This window comes from Nicotiana attenuata, chromosome 10 (genome assembly GCF_001879085.1).
Source record: "Nicotiana attenuata strain UT chromosome 10, NIATTr2, whole genome shotgun sequence".
Taxonomy (NCBI): domain Eukaryota; kingdom Viridiplantae; phylum Streptophyta; class Magnoliopsida; order Solanales; family Solanaceae; genus Nicotiana; species Nicotiana attenuata.
Genome location: NC_031998.1, coordinates 571,817 through 595,713, shown reverse-complemented (window position 1 = coordinate 595,713; position 23,897 = coordinate 571,817). Strand labels below are relative to the sequence as shown.

General features: G+C 34.4%; 1 protein-coding gene across 1 annotated transcript; it reads right to left on the bottom strand.

Annotated features, from left to right (window-relative positions):
- Positions 7,906-9,637, bottom strand: LOC109233515. Its single transcript, XM_019399405.1, has 3 exons — positions 9,071-9,637; positions 8,686-8,916; positions 7,906-8,568 (listed from the first exon to the last, which is right to left on the bottom strand). Exons 1-3 carry the CDS (start codon positions 9,635-9,637, stop codon positions 7,906-7,908), a joined length of 1,461 nt encoding a protein of 486 aa, XP_019254950.1.

Sequence of the window (23,897 nt, the reverse complement as noted above, 5' to 3'; positions counted from 1 at the left end):
TAAAGTTAGCAAGTTCATAATTTAAAAAAATAAGAAAAATAAAACATCAAACCTCGCGAATTAGAGCAAAAGGTGTTCTGCCAGCAGTGTGTGGACACTTCAACTTACTTCGATTCTCTGTATTGGTTTCAGACATTTTCTGCAATTAAATGAGTCAACCAATAGCAACCAACAGCTATGCCTATTACCCACATCAAGACCCAAGACTACAATCATAGTATTAAAGCTTGCTTGATTAAGAGGTCGAACGATGCAGCCATCTAAAACTGCTGACATAGATGCAGGAGCAGAATTCCTTGAGGTAGGACATAATTCTCAGCAGCTTTACACCACATTTATACAAAGCTATGCACTACTAAAGGCAGATTTAGGACGGGTTTTGTGGGTTCAACTAAACTTACGGACTCTTATCACATAAATTCACATGTATATCAAAACTTCATTATGTCAATTTTGCAGTCTAATACAACATTGAGTTTGGCACAAGAGGTAAGGTTAATGCAAATGCGAGCAACAGTAAGGAATGCATCATCCTATTTAGAGAAACTGATGATGAATGAAGAGAAAGAGGTATTGGCAACAGTAAGGAATGCATCATCCTATAACCTGTTAAATTTTATAATTTCATACGACTAAGGTAGAATCAAGTTAAAATATTACAAGACTGAGAAAATCTTTTAAATAAATGGTATGATAAGCAACATATTGATTTTGTAATTCATTACAAGTAGTCAACAGTTCAGTATTCATAACTGGTTCTTCTTCCAAATCCTACTCCCAGATCAGATCAACTATAGTTTTTAAAAATGGTTCACTATAAGATCTATCAACTTGTTTGCAATTAGACATCACCTAACAGTTTTGTCATAATAAAATGAGAAAGTGAAGTGCTGCACATTAAAGATATTCATATATTTTCTCACAGATGTAAAGGCCAAGAATAGAGGAATTCTTTTTTCCTCCAATTACCAATATCATTGCAACTTTCTTCCTAAAATGCAATAGCAATAGGATTTCATCAGAGAAATTCTGGAAATGGCTCTTCTCAAGCATTTTCTCCAACAACCAACCAACAATCCTATGATTTCGTATAATTTTGGACATTCATACGTTCTTTTTTCTAACCATATTTTCGTGCATTTGCTCTAAACAAATATCTCTAGCCCTGAGGACTTTGGACTTTGACAATTTCCAATACGTCACTTTTAGGTATTTATATAATATTTCAATCAAGCTGCTGATTAACATCAAACAGCTTTCTGTATGCAATTAATAAACAAAGAAAAGAAGTAGTGCATATTGACCCAATTAAGAGACCAAGTCATGAGTTAAAAAAAATATATACAGCATTTTCTCACTTTTTTGTTGTTTCTTTTCCAACTTCACGGATAGGAAAATAGAAATAGAGCATTTGACTATATTTACTTTTATATTCAATAACGGGTTAGTTACCTAACCAACATGAAATACAAAACATGCAATTTCATACAACAGTCAGTAAAAAATCACTTCAAGATTGTCTATTCTTTCACATCAAAATTCTAATAATACTGTACTATATGTGTTTTTGTATCACTGTTTTTAGTACTGAAATTCATTAAGATAAAGACTCTTTAGAGTCAAGATTGGCAGGAGAATGAGCCCACCATATGTACATATACAATCTCCATTCACAATACGTTATATAAAGGACAAGCTCAAACACAAAAAGTCCCAAATTATTTCAAAGATAACCATTTAATTTCTCCCCTTAATTAGCTTCAAGACTCAAATAAAAATGGTGGAGAGAGAGCAAGTCAGACCATTAGCTCCAGCATCAGAGCGGCCGAGCAGCAACGACGATGAAACAACATTAAACAAGAGAAGATTTCATAAAAGAAGATGCATCAATCAAAGAAGACACCAAATGATAGATTGTGTCCAGCATTGTGATCTACCTCATGACCCACTAGAATGTACTAAATCGTGTCACAATTCCCCTACAGTTAAAAGGGGTAATAAAGATGCAGCAAAGCCTGGGACACCCAAGAATAAATATTTTAAGAGAACCCAGTTGCGTATTGTTCTTTACAAAACACAAACTACAACTCAGGTTGAACCTATTTCTCAGTAGCACCTCTCTTGCTTAAGGGATTCCTGTATGAAGGGTTCGAGAATAATCCTCACTACTGAGCTAACTATATATTAATCACCCTTGTACCTTTTCATAAAGAATTTGCAGAATACTGAGAAATTGATCTAATCCACTCATCTCTAAGCTATGAACAGAAGTCAGCAACCAAATAGAAATATGGACCAAAGAAACAAGACCAATCGATAACCAATTAGAGCATCTATTCACAACATTTTACTCAATCAAGTAATTTGCAAGAACGATTATCAAGCAGGCTCCAATGAGCCACTGATACATGCAAAGATAAACACAAATTAAAACTTGAAGAAGAACAATATCTTATGCTTAGTATATACATTACAGTTTCACAACCAAAACTGTAATGTTCGGTACTATTTTACTTATAATTCTTTTGACTCAGGCACCAAAAAACAATTATGTTAAAACAAGACAAAGAGATTCTGGATGTAATTACCTTGTGTGGATCGGAGTTCCAATATTTAAGAAGATCCATAAAGTGAGATTCCAGAACATCTACTGGCCTATTCTCCATTCGAAGCTCATCATTCTCATAGGCTGTGAAGTGGGTTGCCTTCAATTGACTCTTATACTTTCTCCAAGCACTACAAACTGAATGAAAAACCCATTGTTTCACCTCGTCAGGAATGTCATATTTTTCCTACAAATTTAGTGCAATTGGGTTAGTATATGAAATAAGAAATATCATCCATGTTTATTGGACATTGGGAACTTCATACCTTGATATATTTCCACATATCATCTTTTGTGTCTAGTTTCCTCCAATTAAATACATTAAGAGGACAAAAAGTCTCACTCCTTGCCAATGTGCCGAGGAAGCTACCCAACTCTTTTACAACCTCTTTAGTAGGACCAACGGGTTGATTATACTCATTTAGAATGATTATTTTACGCTCCTTTCTACCATGAACCCTTGGCATTTGAGTACGGCCTCTTTTTCTTTTTGGCGAGGAGGGGCCTGCAATAGTACAAAACAAAGATAATGATTGTTCATGTACTCCTTGTGTTGCTGAAGAGGTGCAATTCTGTGGCACTTGCTGCACTTGTTCTTGCAATTGAGATCCACCTTCGGATTGTCGTTCTTCATTTGCATTTGACCTTAGAGCTTTCAAGGTTGTTTTTGTTGTCAACAACGAAACCTTTTGGTTTCGCAAAGATGAAGGTAATCCACCTTCTGATTGTCGTTCTTCATTTGCAGTTGACCTTGTAGCTTGGAAGGTTCTTTTTGTTGTCAACGACGAAACCCTTTGATTTCGCAAAGATGCAAGTGATCCAGCTGGAATGCGGTTGGATATTTTCTTATTTTTGCTTGAGCACCCTTCTTGATTCATGAATATTTTTCAGATTCTGAAAAGCAAACACAATATAGGTTAGCAAAAACAGCAAACATAGTATATCATTTCTAACTAAAATCTGCTCGAAGAATATATATTTCAGGTGAATAAAACAGATAGATCTAATCATACGACCTTAACTTCAAGCACAAAGATTCAAAGTACTGTAAGCCTCAATTACAACTTTCCATTCAAGAATTACCTAGAAATTTGAGCTGCAACTGAGGCACAATAAATCAACACTAAATTTCAATCCAAAGAAATGAAAGAAATGCTGAAGTGAGGTGATGTCCCTGCTACTATAGCTTTGGCGAGGATTTACAAGGCTGTGAATTCAGCTTTGCAAACTAATAGTAAGATGAATGGGTGCGGAGATCAAGCTAATACACTCAGCAAGTCAGTAGGGGTGCAACAACAGATTGAATCTACTGAGCAGGCTGGTCTTCAGCAAGAAAAAGCAGAAGAATCTGGGGCTTTGAATATCGGGCAAGTCATTCCTAAGACCACTGGAGTGTTGGATATGAAAGCTGGCCAAGTTACTACTGATACGCACAAAGAACCAGGCTCACAGGTTGTTAAACACCCAACAGATCAAGCTTGGGCAGTGGTAAATAAATCACCAACCAAAAATAATTCTACAGGTCTTAAAATCAGATTTTAGCAATCCGAAAACACGACTATTTTTTGTATAAACCTTTTACTTATATCCAAAAAGCGAAGAGATCTATAAGTTGTATCCCACCAACTACTAAGTGACCTAAAATCTGCAGTCAGTACTTCAACACACAAATGTCACAAGGTTTAGAACTTTCTGTTGGTGGGGATAATGGTAGTATCTGGGCCAACTTGCGCATCTTTACGATTTAGAACTTAAAAGTATTATACTGAATCCAGAGCTATGTCTTAAAATTCCTTCCCAGTAGGTATCTTTTGAGCAGACAACCACATAAGAAACATAAAGACTAGTCAGAAAATGCCAGGTAGGAGCTATAAAAGAATTGGTTGAAGAAGGATGAAATAATAACAAGCAGACCACTTCTCCATCTCTCAGATTTACAAACACAAGCAGATATACAAACAGTACATAGACAAGGAAAGCAAATTCCCATGTGAGTTACCTTGAAGAATACAAAGTAAGGAACAACAGAAATAGAGTACAACTCAGATATCTCGGGCTGTTCTTTAGCTTCAACCTGAAATACAGAGACAGACAATCAGCTCCAAGTTCACTATGCTAGAACAAAATAACTATTTCAGTATATGCAGGGTCTCCAATTTCATTTGAAAAGAATTTCAGATTCTAAGGAAAAACTAAAAAAGACAGCTGCATTAGATGTCATTAGATGTCACCTTCTAATGCTTATAATTAACAAACCAGTGCATTAATAATCACTGGAGCCCGCATGCAACTTGAAAATTCCCTGAAGGAGAACAGAAGTTGCTCATAGCGGCTGTTATCCAGCCTTGATATACTTTTAAAACAAGTACCAAAATGAGTCCACAATACAATACCAAACCTGAAGAGTAACTTCAATAAGTTGAAATAGGTTTTATAGGAGTGAAGGTCATGAAACAAGCTCCAATACATGAGCAGTAGACAGTATCTGGCTCTCTTGCCTCTTTTTCACTTGCTCTAGAGTTTATTCTTATGGTAAAGCAACTCCTTTTGATCGTGGAGTAAGAGCTTAGGGACAAAACAGATTTTCTTCCAGGTCAAAAATTAGCAACTCCTTTTGATTGTGATGTTTTTTTCCTTTCTGCATTTCCAATTAGACTGCTTATGCATATTACAGTGGTTTGTGTCACTATTTTTACTGGATTATCTAATCAGATCATTTTGCCATGCTTATTTATCAGTTCAGTTGGCTTAACTTGTACTTTACATACAGGTGCATACACTAAGCTCTGTTATTGTCACAAGTGACACTTAGTAGACAGACCGGAGGATGAAGCATCAAGCATCTGTTAACTAACAGAATCCTAAGTTGCATTACAAGCACTAATAACTTACTAATGACATGGATTTTATAGGATGGAGTTTATCCTCAAACTTGTACCATAGGGCACAAAGTTTATTGAAGCACATTTGTGATGCGGAAAGAAACAGGATGAAAGGACAAGTGTAAATGGCTAAATTCATATGATAACAGGATCAACCAGTAACCATGGTTTCATCAATACTATTTACTCATATAATCTTATTCTCTCTACAAGCATTTTTGTTTGTTCTAGTGCACCAAAATGTTAATATGTCTGAACCACAGGCATAAAGCAAAATTCAATTCTATTTTTCTTGGGTTGATCCTAAATCTGAATTGATGTCATGTTAGACAAAGAAGCTATACTGCTGTGATGACAAGAACTGCTACTAGAAGTGGTAAGGTGCATCGTGTACGTTCAACTTATCTATCACAACAACCCAGGCAACAATGAGGAGGAAAGAAAAGGCTCCCCCCCTTGTCATTCATACATTCTTGTGAAATATTGCTATAATTTCATGGAGGATAGAAATTACCAACTAAACCAAAGAGGACGTGGGAGAAGGGACGGGCCTCAACAACCGAACAAAAGTATTCGAAATCTCTCTCAAATCCNGAAGCATGTCAGAATAATTTCTAAAGGATGTAATAAAATAATCATAAATATTGTAACAAAAAGCCATATCACTCACTCAAAAATAATTAACTTAAATAATTTCATAATTTGTTATTTAATCATCTGCTTCCATCCAGTCCCAATCAGTATCATCAAACCCATCCTCCTCCTCCAATGTTTCCACAATTGTATCATGTGAATTTTGTGCATGAGATGGAATATCAATGATATCAACTGGTACATCTTCTCTTGACCATCTAATGTCATCATCAAGCAATGTAGATGAGGAACCAATATCATTATTAGGTTCCCGCCAAAATATGTCTCCAATATTGGGACAATTCTCTTCCTCCAGATCATACAAATCAACAGGTACTTTACTCCTTGCATAATAAACATCTTTCTCAATTGGATCCTCCACATAAAAAACTTGATAAACTTGTGATGCCAACACAAAAGGGTCATCTGTACTGCATAATCTATTGAAGTACACCCGAGTTAACCCATAATCATCTATTTCATTACGAAACCAATCACATCTAAACAGTACAACACTAAAAGAACCCCAATAATCAATCTCAATAATATCCTTAATCGCTCCATAATAGATAACCTCGCCATCGATGGGATTTTGGTCCCTAGCACTAGCAAAACTATCTGTTGTTGCCGATAAAGTCACTCCACTATTTTGAGTCTTGCCTCGGGAATCCCATTCTTTAGTATGAAATCGGTATCCATTAATAAAATATCCCGTGTATCTTTTGGCTACCATATTAGGTCCTTTGGCTAGCCATCTTAAATAATCTGGCAATACAATATTTTTAACTTTTTCTTTAAACCAATTGCTGAATTCCCGACTATGATCCCTCACTCTTACCCATGCATTTGATCTACTATGATTAACAATTAAATTCTTATGTTCCCTGCAATCAAGAACATTTCCAGTTTAATCATATAATAAAGAAAAAATTATATAAAAATAAATAAATATTAATATAATTTATCTTACTCGATAAACTTTTCCATTTGTTCATCTCCAGTATTGAACAGAGCATATCGATGTGCTTCAAAGCATAACTGCGAATCCATGAGAAAAGTATTTTTTTTCTTACTTCCAATTGGATGGCCTATATTAGGGAATATAGGTGACAAATTTTGAGAGCACTCATCATCCACAGTTTGGTACCTACTAAATTTTGTCTTCACGCCATCATGTAGATATCTCGAACAAAAAGTCAAGCACTCATCGGCCAAAAACCCCTCTGCTATTGACGCTTCTGGAGTAGATCGATTACGTACAAAGGCCTTGTACTTACATAGGTTCCTCTCAATGGGATACATCCAACGAAGATGAGCCGGACCCCCAAGCTTAATTTCATCCACCAAATGAATAGGCAAATGTGACATTATGTCAAAAAATGTTGGATGAAAAATCTTTTCAAGCTCACATGTTATTTCAACAATTTCAGACTGCATTATTTCAAGATCTCTTCGCCTTATGACCTTACTACATATAGCTCTAAAGATATTTCCCAACCCAATCAAGGCCAATGAAACATTCTTGGGCAACACTTTTCTAACAGCAACCTGGAGCAAGTAATGCATTATAAAATGGGCGTCATGACTCTTGTACCCTGATATTTTCATCTCCTTCACTTGCACGCGTTCTGAAATATTCGAAACACACCTTTTTGATAATTTAGCATTTTTCATGACAGTACAAAACAAACTTTTCTGTTTTGGTTCCATGTAGAAACAAGATTTAGCCAAACTTATAGTTCCATCATTATTTATTCTTAGTTGCAGCTCCTTTCGTATCCCCATTTATTGTAAGTCATAGCGAGATTTTTCATGATCCTTTCTTTTTTCATCTATTTCTAATAAAGTCCCAAGCAAACTATCACATACGTTTTTCTCGATGTGCATCACATCAAGATTGTGCCTCAATTTGTTATGCACCCAATATGGCAATTCGAAAAAAATGGATCTCTTTTTCCACGGACCCTTATCACTCCGAGGCCTTTTTTTAGCTCTCTTTCCAAAGATATTGTTGAATTCAAGCAGCTCTTCAAACACTTCTTCACCCGACAATGGAGCAGGGGCAGGTCTATGCTCCTCCTTACCATCAAAAGACTTCTTATCTCGTCGGAATGGATGATCACGAGGCAAAAATCTTCGATGGCCCAAGTAACACATCTTATGACTATGTTTGAGATATCGAGAACATGTGTCATAATTGCAAGTGGGGCATGCCAATCTCCCCTTAGTGCTCCATCCCGAAAGCATTGCTAATGTTGGAAAGTCACTAACTGTCCACATTAAGGCAGCACGCATTCGGAAAGTTTGGTTGGTTTCAGCATCAAATGTGTCTATCCCAGTTTCCCATAGTTCCTTCAATTCTTCAATTAATGGTCGTAGGTACACATCTATATCATTTCCTGGAGATGATGGACCTTGAATGATCATAGACAACATTATATACTCTGGCTTCATGCAAATTCACGGTGATAAATTATAGTTCATTAACATAACGGGCCACGTGCTATGAGAAATGCTCATGGTCCGAAACGGGTTGAAACCATCACTTGAAAGACCCAATCTAACATTTCGAGCATCTCTAGAGAAGTCTGGGTGCAAAGAATCAAAAGGCTTCCAAGCTTCCCCATCAGCAGGATGTCTTATATTACCATCATTGGGTCGTTCATTAGCATGCCATCTCATTGCAGCAGCCGTTTCAGGACACATGAATATCCTCTGAAGCCTAGGCTTTAAAGGAAAGTACCTTAAAACCTTTGCAGGGATTTTAGAGTTTGCTTTAGTCAAAGGACCAGCACTCTTCCATCTTGAAGTCCCACAAATAGAGCAATTATCGGCATTCGCATTTTCTTTCCAAAATAACATGCAATCATTAGGACATGCATGTATTTTTTTCATAATGAAGACCCAAATTTGTTATCATGTTTCTAGCCTTGTTGAAAGATTCTGGTACCTGAGCAAAGGGAAATGCCTCTTTTATCAACTCTAACAAATCAGAGAAAGCCACATTGCTCAACCCATGCAAGGATTTAAGCAAGTACAATCGAATAGTGAAACTCAGTTTACTGAAATTTTCACACCCGGGATATAACTCTTGTTTTCCTTCCTCCAGCAATTTGAAAAACTTCTTTGCATCTTCAGATAGTCTTTCCCCAACTCCTTCTTCATCCCCTGCCTGCCCCTCTATATTTCTAAATGTATCATGAAGTAGTCCATCAATATCGTCACGCATGGTAGAACCTTCATCATCATTGCTTGGATGAGGTGTATTTCTCGAGGAAAATCCTTCCCCGTGGAAAACCCATTTGGTATAACCATCAACAAATCCATGAACAACCAAATGATCCTCCACCACATTTCTATAACACCAATAGCGATTCATGCACTTTTTGCAAGGGCATAATATTTCATTTCTTTGGGCGGCTCGTTCTAATGCCTTATCAAGAAAATCATTCATTCCACGGATATACTCATCTGTCCATCTCAAGAGATTCATCCAACTTTTATCACCATTATCCATAGATATCCTATACGATAAAAGTAAATCAACAAAACTAACCAAATAAACCAAAAGCATATTAATTTGACATTAACCGCTGCTTTTAAGGGTGGAACTCAGAAAGTCACAAACAGTAAAGCAATTTAAGGCCTTTAAAAGTTAACTTCTTAAAAATTATCTCTTATAATATTAATAGTTAAAAAATTCAAACCTTTACAAAAAAAAATAATATTACAATCATCTTCAATTTCAGAAGAATCACATATACAGGCAGTGACACTCCAGAAAGACCATTAAGAAAACAACATATACTTAGACAAAAGTATTAAATAGTGCAAACTCAGAAAAACAGAATCTTTACTCAATTAATAAATCAACCGGACAACTACAAAAACTTCACCTCAATCCTAAGCTAGTTGGGATAGGCTATATAAACCCTCATCCAAATAAATTTCAGAAAATTAACTACAATCACCTTCATTTTCAAAAGCACAAAAATAAAGAAGCAATGCCACACCAGAAAGACCTAGACAATAAGTTTCAGAAGGCTAAACTACACCCATCTTCAGTTTCAAAAGCACAAACATACACAATCAGTTGCACACTAGAAAGAAGACAAACTGAGTGAAAGCAGAAGGTTTACCTCACCAAATATCTTGCTTCTTCTTTCTTCTGAAAAAGGTGTCTACTTGAAATTAGTAACTAGATTGGTGAAAAGTAAAATCTTTACTGAAGAAACCTGAAAATAGACCTAGGAAACATTACAATAAAGCTCCTTGTACTTAATCAGATTTAACAAGCTATAGTTATTGATCTAGCACACAAGTGTTAGTTAAGTAGTAACCTGGTATTAAAGGCTACAGTACTATTTATAATTCATCATAAATCATGAAACATATCATTTCTTGAGCTTTTACCTTCTGAGTCAATAAGTGAATTTCTCTAGGAAATGCTGACTCTTTAAAAAGAAATAACACATGCATACTGACAATTTTCACTAATGCTTTTCCAAACAAGCAATATTTCAGAATTAACTCATCATATTCTGTAGTTAGAACATCGTTCGCTCTATGGACAGGTAGGTTAAGTACCATAAGGTCCTTCCCGTGTTTCAAGGCGTAACAATGTATAGACTTATTAAGGATTTATTTTTACAAAATGGTCTGAGGCAGCAATTCTCACTAATGCTTTTCCAAACAAGCAATATTTCAGAATTAACTCATCATATTCTGTAGTTAGAACATCGTTCGCTCGATGGACAGGTAGGTTAAGTGCCATAAGGTCCTTCCCATGTTTCAAGGCGTAACAATTTATAGACTTATTAAGAATTTATTTTTACAAAAAGGTCTGAGGCAGCAATTTTCACTAATGCTTTTCCAAACAAGCAATATTTCAGAATTAACTCTGACCTTTGCATGTTTGGATTTGTTAGAGCAAAAGAGAGAAGAAAAAAGGAGAGCAAACACTGTTTCACCAAAAAAATAACTGGTTTGACCCCACAAAATTAAAAAAAATAAAATAAAAATGCAAGAAAAAATTCAGATTCACAGCCCTAGAGCAATCCTACAGCAATCGATATAAATATAAATACGGGACAAGCACTTTACTTAATATGGTGTAAGACTTGATTAAACTGGTGCAATATTTGGTGTAGAAAGAAACAATGTCTAGTCCTGTCAAATTGGATTATCAAGATAGTTTCTGCATTCCTATTATGATCGAGTCACTTTAGATTCTGCGGACAACTATATTTAATACGTTATTGTCAGAATGATTCAATTAAATTCTAACATGTTGCTTAACTCGGTCCTCATCGTACTCCTGTTGGGATTTCTGGAATTCTTCAATTGAGTTCTGAACCTCTTTCACTAGTTCCTCTGTAGAAAACTACAAAGTCCAGCAAATGAATAATAATGATCAGAAAAGGTAAGTTGTACTATCAGCATGCCTAAGTAGGTAAAATGTGTAGGAGTAGAGCATAGATAAGCAGATGGTTGTTGTTATAGAACTAGAAATGCTACCTACGTGGAGGAAAGTTAATCACAAATTGAGTATAGACTTAATCAGAATGTTTTATGTAGTTCAGAATGTTGAGCATAAAACTGAAGCAAACTAGTATTTATAACAAATATTAAACAAGAAGACTACTTTCGTTGTTTTGAGTATAGAGGGAAGAACAACAACAAGAAGACTACTTTCGTTGTTTTGAGTAGTTCTTAAATATAACCTATTTTATTACCTTGCCAAAAGACAAGCAACTAGTATTTATAACAAATATCAAACAATAGCTAATGTGCAGACTATAGCAACTATATCAAATCGGAGTACAACTTAAGGCTACACCAGCCCTAGAGCAATTCGACAACCTCCATGGATAGATTGAAGAGTTAAAAAAAAGGCATCAAAATAACTTACATGGCTAAAATCACTGGTGTTGGATTTGGGGATTTGGGGAGAGCACCTATTTTGAGGAAATTTGCTCAGATGCCTCAAAATTTCGCCACCCCCTTCACGATACCAAAAATTTCGCCACACCCACTAAATCAGCAAAACTTATGTGTAAAAACCTATTAACCCAATTTCAGAGAGTGAAAGAGAGGAATACGATAGAGAGGAAGATTCAACATATTTCTTAGAGTGAACGAGAGAAGAAGATTTTTGGAGAGAGTGGCGTTTGCAATCGAAGAAGTTGTCTCTGAGGGTTCAGTGCAATCGATCGAAGAAGTCTCTGAGGGTTCAGTGCAATCGAAGAAGCTAAGTCTCTGAGCTAGGGTTCTTAATTTGGGGGTATCAGCAGCTATATTGGATGTATCGATATTTTAATGGGGAAAAGGCAAAAACAGTCTTTTCACATAATATTTTCATTATTAAAATTATTCAAAAATAAAATAAATAGGGCTTATTTTGGCGGGTAACAAAATTCAGGGGGGGAAAATAAGGAGGGAAAAAATAACCGTTCCAATAGAAATTTTTACAATAAAAGCGTTCCAGTAGATAATTTTATTGGGACGGTTTATATAGCCGTTGCGCCAGATTAATCTATGGCAACGGTTGTTTTACAATTGCAACGGTTGTATAGCTTAAGTGTTCTGATATTACCAAAATGCTATTGTAACGGTTGTAACCGTTACCATAGATGCTCTATGGCAACGGTTGTTCAACCGTTGCTAAAATAAATGTTGCCATAGGCCCTTTTCTGGTAGTGTGAAAAGAATGAAAATGATACGTTGTGTAGTAAAAAATCAAGAAACTTTCCCTTTACATGTAAAAATATTGCAATATGTTAGAAGGTGAGAATTAAAGTACAAGTAATTGAAAATTTATCTACATTTCAAATTGACCAACCATGATTGGGTTGTTATAGGGCCACGATATTTTTATGAGTTTATTGGTATATTTAGAATAACAAATTGAAGTGCAAACAATTACTTACTCTATCTTTTGACAAAATTCTGAAATGCTCGAAAAATAGTTCTGGTATTAAAAGTGTCATCAAGTCCTATAATTGTATATGGAATAATAAATTGAAGTGCAAACAATTACTCGCTCATCTTTTGACAATATTCAATAATACTGGTATAAAAAATGTCATCAAGTCCTATAATACAAATAATTTGTTAGAATAGCCGCTCTAGACACTAAATAAAGAGCAACATAGTATAATATAATCTTTTTTTGGTTGAATGGTATAATATAATCTTAGTTCCAAACAACATCAAATATTGCTATAATAGCGAGGAAAAGCAAAACAACCCACGTGCTAATCAAAACCTAAAAGGCATATGATATAGAACCTTGACGGCAAGAAACTTTTTTAAAAAGTGGTTGCTCTATCAAATTAGAAGGGGATTCCCTTTTCATTGTTGATTGTTGAAGGTTTAGACCTCTCTATAACATCATTCTTATATAATAATACTTTATTATAAAAGTAAGTTTTTCCGGAATCAAATTTCATGTTGATATTTTGTTCTCAGCTCATGAAGATAGTAGTGTTTTTTTTGCAATATAAACGTGAAATTACACCACAGAACCGCTTCACATACACAATTGTTTCTTCCCACAATGCTTGAGTCCATTACTCAAATGGTCACTCAATTATCCCAAATTATCTCCTAAAGTCACTTTACTTTCGTTTGTAACAACAAAGTCACTGAACTATGCCTATTGCACTCAGAAGGTCACTCAACTAGATTTTTCAAATTTTGGATTGCCAAATACCTAATTTACCCTCTAAATTATAGACATTTATCTTCTTTTTATTTTTTTAAACTTTTTAATATTATAATTTTTCCCTTTTAGTTTATATTTTGGACTTACCTATAAAATAAATAAATATTATTTATAAACTAAAAAAAAGTATTTAAGCATATATTATGCTGGAATAACAATATAATGAGCATAGTAAAAAAAATAATTAGAATAATTTGTTAGTAATAATAATTATAGTATTAACAACAAAAATTCAAAAATTTATTTACACAATTCAGAATGAAAGAAAATAAAGGTTGTAAAATATATATTCCATGCACGTAATATAAAAAAATTATTTAAATAAAGGTATTTTTATAATATACATTATATATTCTTTAAAATTATGCTCAATTATATTATTATGTTTCTACCAACTTTCCGACGACACAAAGTTATATCACCGGAAAGCAGGGGGCTATCTATATAGGGTAAAATATGCTATGTTAAGTCGTGCATGGAATATATATATATATAATATAATTGAGCATAATTTTCAAAAATATATAATGTATATTATAAAAATTCTTTTATTTAAATAATTATTTTTATATTACGTGCATGGAATATATATTTTACAACTTTTATTTTCTTTCATTCTGAATTGTGAGAATAATTTTTTGAATATTTGTTGTTAATACTAAAATTATTATTACTAACAAATTATTCTAATTAATTTTTTTACTATGCTCATTATTTTGTTATTTCAGCAATATATATGCTTAAATACTTTTAATTTTTAATTTATATTTAATATTTATTTATTCTATAGGTAAGTCCATAATATAAATTAAAAAGGGAAAAATCATAACACTAAAAAGTTTTAAAAAAAAATAAAAAGAAGATAAATGTTTATAATTTAGAGGGTAAAATAGGTATTTGGCAATCCAAAATTTGAAAAATCTAGTTGAGTGACCTTCTGAGTGCAATAAGCATAGTTCAATGACTTTGTTGTAACAAACGAAAGTAAAGTAACTTTAGAAGATAATTTGTGATAGTTGAGTGACCATTTGAGTAATGGACTGCACAATGCTTCTATCAGTTCGAGATAGAGAAGGCAACTCCCCACGGGTTCGAACAGCGGAATGATATCAGATTATTAGTTACTTATTTTTTTGACGCCAATTATGCTCTTTCAATAGAATTGGAGTAGAAAAATATTACAATTGATTAGATTAGAATTGCTAAGCATAATTTGTAAAGAATAAGCTTGAAAGGATTACATAGTTAGATCTGTTGACATCAACAGAAGTAGATGCAGGTGGCAGGTACGGCATTTTTTCGAAGGGAGAGAAGGGTATTATAGAGATGGAGGAGTACAGAAAAAGCAAAAGAAAACAGAAAGTGGATAATCGGCGTGGAAGAAGCGGTTGTGAATGTAAAGGGGTTTGTGTAGGGTGAAAATCATTTACGCCTTCCAATATTGTTCTAAAAATCAAATTCCCCCCTAACTTTGAACAATTGTCACTCTTCTCTTCTTATCTTATGCAATATCAATTTTGCCCTTGATATTTTTAATTCTCCATCTATGTAATGCCTTTTTATATTATACTTATAGAATAATATTCTATTTTTTAACCTAGACATTTTACCTGTAGTTTATATAATTTTGGCAGAATAGGTAAAGATCCCCCTAAACTTGACACTTTTTAATGAGTGTACACCTTAACTATACGTGATTTTAATTACCGCCCTATGCTTACGTTTTCGGATTTTATTACTCCCTAACCTGCCACATGGCAGTGGAAGTTTGTTCAAATGGCTGAGTGCGCGTGGGGGAGTATATTTTTTGCCACATCAGTTGAATACTTCCCTTTCCCAATCCTAGAACCATCCCTAACGGTAATAATTTCCCCCAACGGTAACAACCCCTATTTATTGGCTTCTTTCTAAGTCTTCAGCCACAATCTTCTCACAATCTTTGTCCAGCCAAATTCCATTTCCCCCTAATATTTTGGCTCTTATTTTTCAGCCATTTTTTTACTTGGAAGATAGAAGATGAATGTTTTTTGTAGATGTGGCAAGCCATCTCCTTTAAAAGTTGCATGGACTACTGCAAATCTTGGGCGGCGATTCTTTGGATGTAGTCTTTATCCGAAGACAAATTCTTGTCGTTTTTTTCAGTGGTATGAACCTCCATTTTCGGAGCAAGCAAACATTGTTATGTCTGGGTTGTTGAAGAAGACTAACAAACTATCGAAGAGGGAAAGAATGCTAAAGTTTCTATTATTTTTCAGTTTACTTTTGAATCTGATTTTGTTCATGTACAAATAATGGTTATCTGGTAGTATGTAATAGAAGTTAACCAATATGATATGTTGTTCGACACTGCTATCCACAAAAACAACCAATCACAATCACAACATTTTGTCAACATGGCTGGTAATTTGACAAAGAAAGTCGGAATTTAACATCTAACAATAGAGTTAAACTATGCTGTCCATATACAGCTAGACATACACATGACAAACAAGTTCACAAAATAAAGTTTAGTACCACCATCAGTATCCACAAAAAACAGACACCCCATGAATTCAACTAAAACAGCCACCCCATGAATTCAACAAAAAAAAAGTCTAGTATGTCAAATACTACATCCAAACAGTAAAGAAATTCAAGTGGTCTTCTTGGAGGAGATTTCCCCATAACCTTAGATCTTGTTTGTATTCCACCGGATTGGGACCTTGTCTTGATTCTAGCCATTGCAGCTTGGACTTGAAGTTGTCTTTGAGTCACAGCTTCCTTCCCTTTCATTTCAAACCTTTAGAAGGCTTATATCCAATATCATCAGTAACATGGGTAGAATCAATTAAAGGGCCAGTATAAACCTTTCTGGCTGTAGGCAAACCATGCTGATAACATTCAAATCAAAAGATACATTTTAAAGTTAGACAATAATATCATATAGTAATTAGACAATAAAATGTAAGGACAAAAAAAAATACACTTACATTAATACTTGTAAAACCAGATTGTGCAACAAATACACCATGTCCTTGAAGCCTAGGCCTCTTATAGTGGCTTCTTGCCCCCCCAGATTTTCCTCCAGTACTTGTAGATGCCTTACTTGTAGATGCATTGTCAGATTCCTTTCTGCCTCTCTTTTGTGAAGTTTTGTTGTTGATTGTTATGAGCAATTAGTAGTCTATTATATGAGAAAATGAGGAATTATCTCTTAGATAACTAAGAAGATAGTAATAAAGGAAGAAGGTAGAAAGGTACCTCTTGATTACTTGTTGGTCTTGTTGGACAACTCCTCATATTATGAGTACTTGCTTTGCAAATGGAGCATGTCATAGTTATTCCCTTCTTTGATAATTTTCCAGCCCTTTTTATTTCTCCAACTTCCTTTCTTCTATTTTTTCTTGGCCTTCCAGGCATATTTTGAACTGGAGGAGGTAATACCTTGGGGTTACTACTTTCTGGCCACATTATCATGTTGGGAACTGGTTGTATGAAGTGTGAATATGCCTTCATGTAGGTCTCTTTCCTGTACCAGGGTACAATATGCTCTGAAGGATCAAGTCTCTTGAAGTGCATTGCTGTTATAGCATGTGGACATGGAATGCCTTTAAGTTCCCAAGACCTGCAACTGCAGTAACTTGTTCTTAAATCTACAATGAACTTGCATGGACCATCTTTGAGTTCAAATCCAGTATCTCCATTAAACATGAAGTCAACCCTCATTGACCTCTCACCATTAGTATTGAACACCATCATGGCCATTGGAGATACACCATCCTGCCAAGTTTCAGCAAATTCTCTCATCTTTGCTACCCTACTCATAACTTTGACCCTTATTTCCTCTAGCATTGATATGATTGTCTTGTGTCTAGGGCCCAATATCCAAGCATTGAAGCTTTCACATATATTATTGTCAACACTGTCACACTTGGAGAATGTTTGGAAGAATGCTTTGCACTATCTTTCTTTGTTGTATTTAACTAGGTCTTCACAAATGTTATGACCCAATTTATCAAGATCATCTAGTTTTCTTTTCATTTCAGACTCAAATGTTGATCTAACAACACTCCAGAATCTTTTTCTTCTTTCAATCTCTCTCCATTTTATAGCCCAGTTTGCCAGAATGTGTCTAGCACACATTCTGTGCTCACACTCAGGTAAAATCTCTTCAACAGCTGAACATAGACCCTGGATAAAAACAGAGAAACAATAATACTTAAAAGCAGAAAAATAGACCATCTTAAAACAACAGTGTTTTAAACCAGAAAAACAGTAATACTTAAACCAGAAAATCGTAATACTTAAACCAGAAAAACAGCAGTGTTTTAAACCAGAAAAACAGTAGTAGTTAAACAGCAAAAAAAAACAGAAAAATAGTAGTATTTAAACAGCCAAAAAACAAAAAAACAGTAGTACATACCTTTTGCATGTCACTTATCATGGTGAGTTCCCTGCCATCTCCCAAGGTCAAATCAGTTTGCAATAACCCGAGGAACCAATTCCATGTTTGCTTTTTTTAGTGCCTATAACAACCCAAGCTATTGGGAACATTTGGTTATTCCCATCCTTTGCTACTGCTGCCAACAGTTGCCCTTTACAAACACCCTTTAAAAAACATCCATCTAACCCTATACATCTCCTACAACCCTCCATAAACCCCTGCTTCATAGCTGCAAAACAAATGTAGAAACTGGCAAACTGCTTCTTCCCATCATCTGTGTCTGTCAATTTTACTACACATGTGCTACCAGGATTTGTTTGAGTAGCATATCCCTATAGTCCAGAATCCTACCAAACTCAGCAACATGATCCCCCATAATCTCTTTCAACACAATCTTTTTGGTCTTCAAACAAACAGCCTTACCAACATATAAACCAAGCTTTTTTCTCACCATATCCTGAATTTCCCAACCTTTAATTCTTGGTTGTGAGGTAATTCTATCTTTGAACTGCTTTGCCACATGTTTTGAATTACACAAATAGTTGTAAGTGGTTTTATGGCATTTGTGTCTTGGATTGTAAGTCTTGATTGTGAAGTTTGTACTCCTACCTTCCCTGCTAGCACACAACAACCAAGGACAACCAGTTTTGCATTTAACTCTGACTCTATGGGGCTCATTGGGATCCTTAACTAGCTGAATACCTTTCTTTATAGCATACTTGGTAACTGCTTCTCTAAATTCCTTCACATTCTCAAAAATACCATCCCTAATTGCCAAGTAACAATTTTGGCAGAAGGATCATAAACCACTCTATTATTTTTTCCTTCCCTTAACTGTCCCATATCATCTACATCATCATCAGATACAGGATCACCTTCCCCTTCCAGATCTGATTCAGATTCAAAACTATCTGGATCTGAACTATCATAGTAAGGCTCATCATCGCCTCCTAATTTGTCTCTCATATTTTTTTTGGGCTGATCTATGTTCTCATAACCTTCATCAACTCCAACTTCACCTAAAAATCCATCAGGTTTTTCCTTCCTAAGTTTTCTCCTATTCTTTTGTCTATATTTCTTCAGATCTTCTTTAACAACCCTCAACTCTTCATGGACATCACTTCCATAATCAAATGACCTCTCAGATTCATCACCAGATGCTATTTCTTCTTCTTCTCCAGCTGGTTCTACTTGTTGAGAATCAGCAACAATGTCCTCTACATCATCAGCAGCAACAGATTCTTCTTCCTCTGAAGAGGAAGTCCAATCTATGGGTGAATCCTCTTCTTGAGTGGTATTCAAAGGAGTAGGTAACCCTAGATCTGGATTTGCAGCAATAGTATTTAAAGGAGGACCACAGGGAACAAAAGATTCCCTATTGTCTTATTGTGTGCTAGAAGATGCATTAAAAGGCTCACCCACGTGGCTTATTTGGCTACCCTCTATAGCATCCACCTCCTCAAATTGTGAGTCAGAAGAGACAAAAATGTCTATTGTGTCCCCATTGTTTAATAACATAGCAAGGTCCATTAAATCCCTATCTTTTGTTAATTCAACCAAACTGCCACCCTTAGCACTCATAATATAAGTTTTTCCTAACTTTGTAATCCCAAAATCCTTAGCATAATCAACTAACTCTGGTATTGACAAGTGGTCACAGTCGACATTAGTCACATGTTCAACCCTACCCCCAACATATAGAGGTCCTACCTCATTCACCAATATCCCACCAATTTTCCATCTTAGATTCACATACTTAGTATCCATGGGACCCTACACAGCAATAAGAAAAAGGAAAAAACAACTCTCAAGATAGAAGTTTGTAAAATTATATACAGAAGATTACAAATAAACAGCAATCGGTAAAGACCCCCACAAATTAACAAACAACATAAAAACCCTAATTTTACCCTAATTGGCATGCATGCAAAAGTCACAATCAACATAAAACCCCTAATTTTACCCTAACAGAAAGAGGCACACATACCTTCAAACTCAAAGTGAAAGCAGTAGAAATATTGGCAAGAATCAAATATACCCAGTAGCTTTTAGCTCCTCCACAGTAGCTTTTAGCAGCACCTCAACGGAGAACCCTATCGACTCACAAAATCAAGCTCAACAACGCACAATCGTCTCTGTCATTGATGATGGGAGTGAAGTGGTGAACCCTAGTTTTTCTATGTTATCGACCAAATGAACGATGGTAAAAAGGATGGGTTAAATTTGAGGGATTAATTTTCAAGGCGGGTCGGGTATTCTAATTGGATACCCGAATTATTCCAACGTGTACAGCCACATCAGCAAGCATTTACATGTATACATCACGTGTATGCACGATAGAGAGGTTTACTAACTTAGGGGGTAATAAAATCCGAAAAAGTAAGCATACGGGGTAATTAAAATCACGTATAATTAAGGTGTACACTCATTAAAAAGTGTCAAGTTTAGGGGGGTTTTCACCTATTCTGCCTATAATTTTCTATCTTAGTGTAGATATACTTAAGTTCATTAACATTATAAGTAAAATAATATTTTTATATTTTTATTACACAATCTAACGCTATTTTTATAATTATTATTTAAATATTACGTGCATTAAGTAAGTAAGTATGTATGTATGCATGTATGTATATATGTATGTATGCATTCACACACACATATATATATATATATATAAAAGTTTCGCTCTCTTATTCTCTATCATTTATATAGATAAATGAGTTTTCATCGTCGTTAATAAAATAATTTTTAAATTATAATTTAGAATGCATTTACAATATAATAGATAATCTGTTAGAATTCTGTTATAAAATATATCTCTATTTTTATTTCATTAATGATCAAAACTCATTTATCTATATAGAATTCTATTCTAAATTGATCTATATTTTTATTAATTATTTTTGTATGACTTACATTCAAATATGTTTATAAAGTTTTTACTCCCTTTTATGTCACTTTATAAATATATATTAGAGCTTTGATTTCTGTAAATAAAATTAAATTATTTTTATTCTGCTCATTTACTTAACGATAGAAAATATTACTTAAATTACTACCCCTCCCTCTTTTTTCGTCTCAGACTTCTTTCTGCAGGTACTTTTGTTATATACATTTTGATAAACGAACGAAAAAAATTCATGATTTTTAAAAAATCAAAAAAAATTTAAAAAAAAGAAAAGGACACAAAGGTTGATATGTAAGGGTAAATAGGTATTTAAACAAGTCAACGGACACAAAAGGGGGGGAGAATGACTATTGCTCAATGTTGAGGGGAGAGTTTGATTTTTAAAGCAAAATTGAGGGTTGTAAATGATTTTCACCCGTTGGTGTATATTGAGCAAGATATAAAGAATTTAAATGTCATGTATAGATGCTATTAGTTTAGTAACTAATAGCCTATATTTGGTTTCAAAATATTTTTGGAACCAAATTACCAAAATACAAATCGACCATACTTAGCTGAAATAACTAAATTAGCTTTTAGAGATTAAATTCTTCTGGTTTTCGAAATTAGAAACAAACATAAACTCAGTTTGATAAATCAACAAGTTTTTATTTCTCGAAGTACTCTAATTCAACAATTTTATTTTTGAAAACAACTCAACGTAAACAATATTTAGTTTGATCCACAATGCAAATAAAGTACAAAAAATATTTTCAATCCTCTTTCTAGCACCAAATTATTCTAGAAGTTACTCGAAACCAAACATTAAATGTTTCACAAGACATCTCCCTTTAAATGTTTGGAACCAATTTGTTTGTTGTCCATTCAGCTGATATAAGTAATCTGGATTAGGCCTACTTATTTCCATTTGAGATGGCCCTGAATTTCTTATGAATTATGAAATATATTACATCAAGAATTTAATTATATATGGTTTCACAAAACTAATCTATCGTGACAAATTCAAAGTAAATGTAAAAAATCTTATGTGCGAGAAGTCTAATAATCTATATTAGTATCTTTATATATACTATTAAACTTAATTCTGTCTATTTAGAAGCGGGACTTAGCAACTCTTCATCGTTCTTAGGCGTATTTTAGTAATTGTGTGCACGTTACTTTTGCCATGATGTTCAAATGACTGTTATGCCTTATTTAATAGTTTCTGACTTCATTCTTTCCCTGGTTTTTGTGTAAACAAAAGTAAACAACAAGGGCAACACTAACCTGAAAAGGCGGCCGTATCGAGGGACCCATCATATTTTCAAAGTAGGGGTCTGTCGTGTTTGACGAACGCCAACTTCTGAAATTTTTTGCTTTCCGTCCCTTTTCGCTACTCTGTCTTGTTCTGCACCTATCCACTGCAGCTCCTATGTCTCAAGTTCTTCTTCGACACTCTCTTCGCCCTTCCTTAGGTCTTTACTTTCCCCTCTGTTCTATTTCTGTGTCTTTCGTCAAGGATTTGCCAAAAAAAACCTACGACGCGGAGACTCGGGAGTTGTTGCTTCCTTATCCTTTTGTTCTTCATCTGATTCCATTTGCCTTTCTGCAACTAGCCAAGATGAGCTTTGAATCTATTCATATTAATATAATATTTAGATGAATCCTAGCGTTTCAGAAATAGATTCTATTTCTGACCGTTTGGGAAAATAGTTGTTTATCGTCTTCAGATATTAATTGTTTGTTCAAGCTACCGCTGATTGGAGACTCAAAAGTACGAAGAATAGTCTATTGCTCGTTGCGCTTCAACTGGCTTTGAAGATCTTTCTTCTACCACTGGTAAATTTTGCCTCTTTTGCTGTAAACTTTTGTTGCAAGTGTTAAATCTCAAACATTATCGTGTTGGAAAGATGAATTTTTATCATTTGATTCAAGCTAGCAAAGGCTGCTCAAATTGGTCATTAAGAGGGTTTATGCTTCAGTCTGCAATAAATCGAGAATTGCTTTGTGAAGTTTGCTAGAAATTGTGTATTTCCACATGTTCAATCAAAATTCATTTGAATATCATCACAAAGCAATGCCTTCTTTGAGAAACTAAATCATCACAAAGGATTGGCCTAAAATTTTAATAATATTCTAAGGAAATATGCGCACCGGCTGAATCTTGGGTGGACATTCGCGATTTTGCAGGCATTGCTTTGTCTTTCTTTGCTCCTACAATGATCATAAAAGATTTAATGGAAATACTGTTGTCAATAATACGATGACGTGGTTGAGCCTGACATTAAAACATGGACAAACTTTGTGAGTCGTACGGTCAAGAGGATCATTCGATGTCATTGGAATGAGTCTTGTGTTGAATCAACGCTAACAATGAAACTAAGTTAAGTTAAGCTCTTGCTAGATCTAATTTTACTATATTTTTTCAAGTGTGATGATGAAGCAATAAGATAACTACATTAGAAATTTTATATATCCAGCACTTTGTTTAATCTAAAACTAGTCTCCTGATATGGAATTTGATAATCATCTGCTAAAAGTCCTATAAACTCTCGTTGATGCACTTTGTCACCAACAACAAATTTTATTAATTCACGTGAAATAAACTTTCAAATGTTTTAAACCTCTCTCCAACTTTTTGCCATATTTACTTGCACCTCCTTAAACTTGCTTTTTTTCTTAAATCCGCGTTGAAAATTTTCACCAATAATTTACTTTTGTTGATAACTATATATTATTTT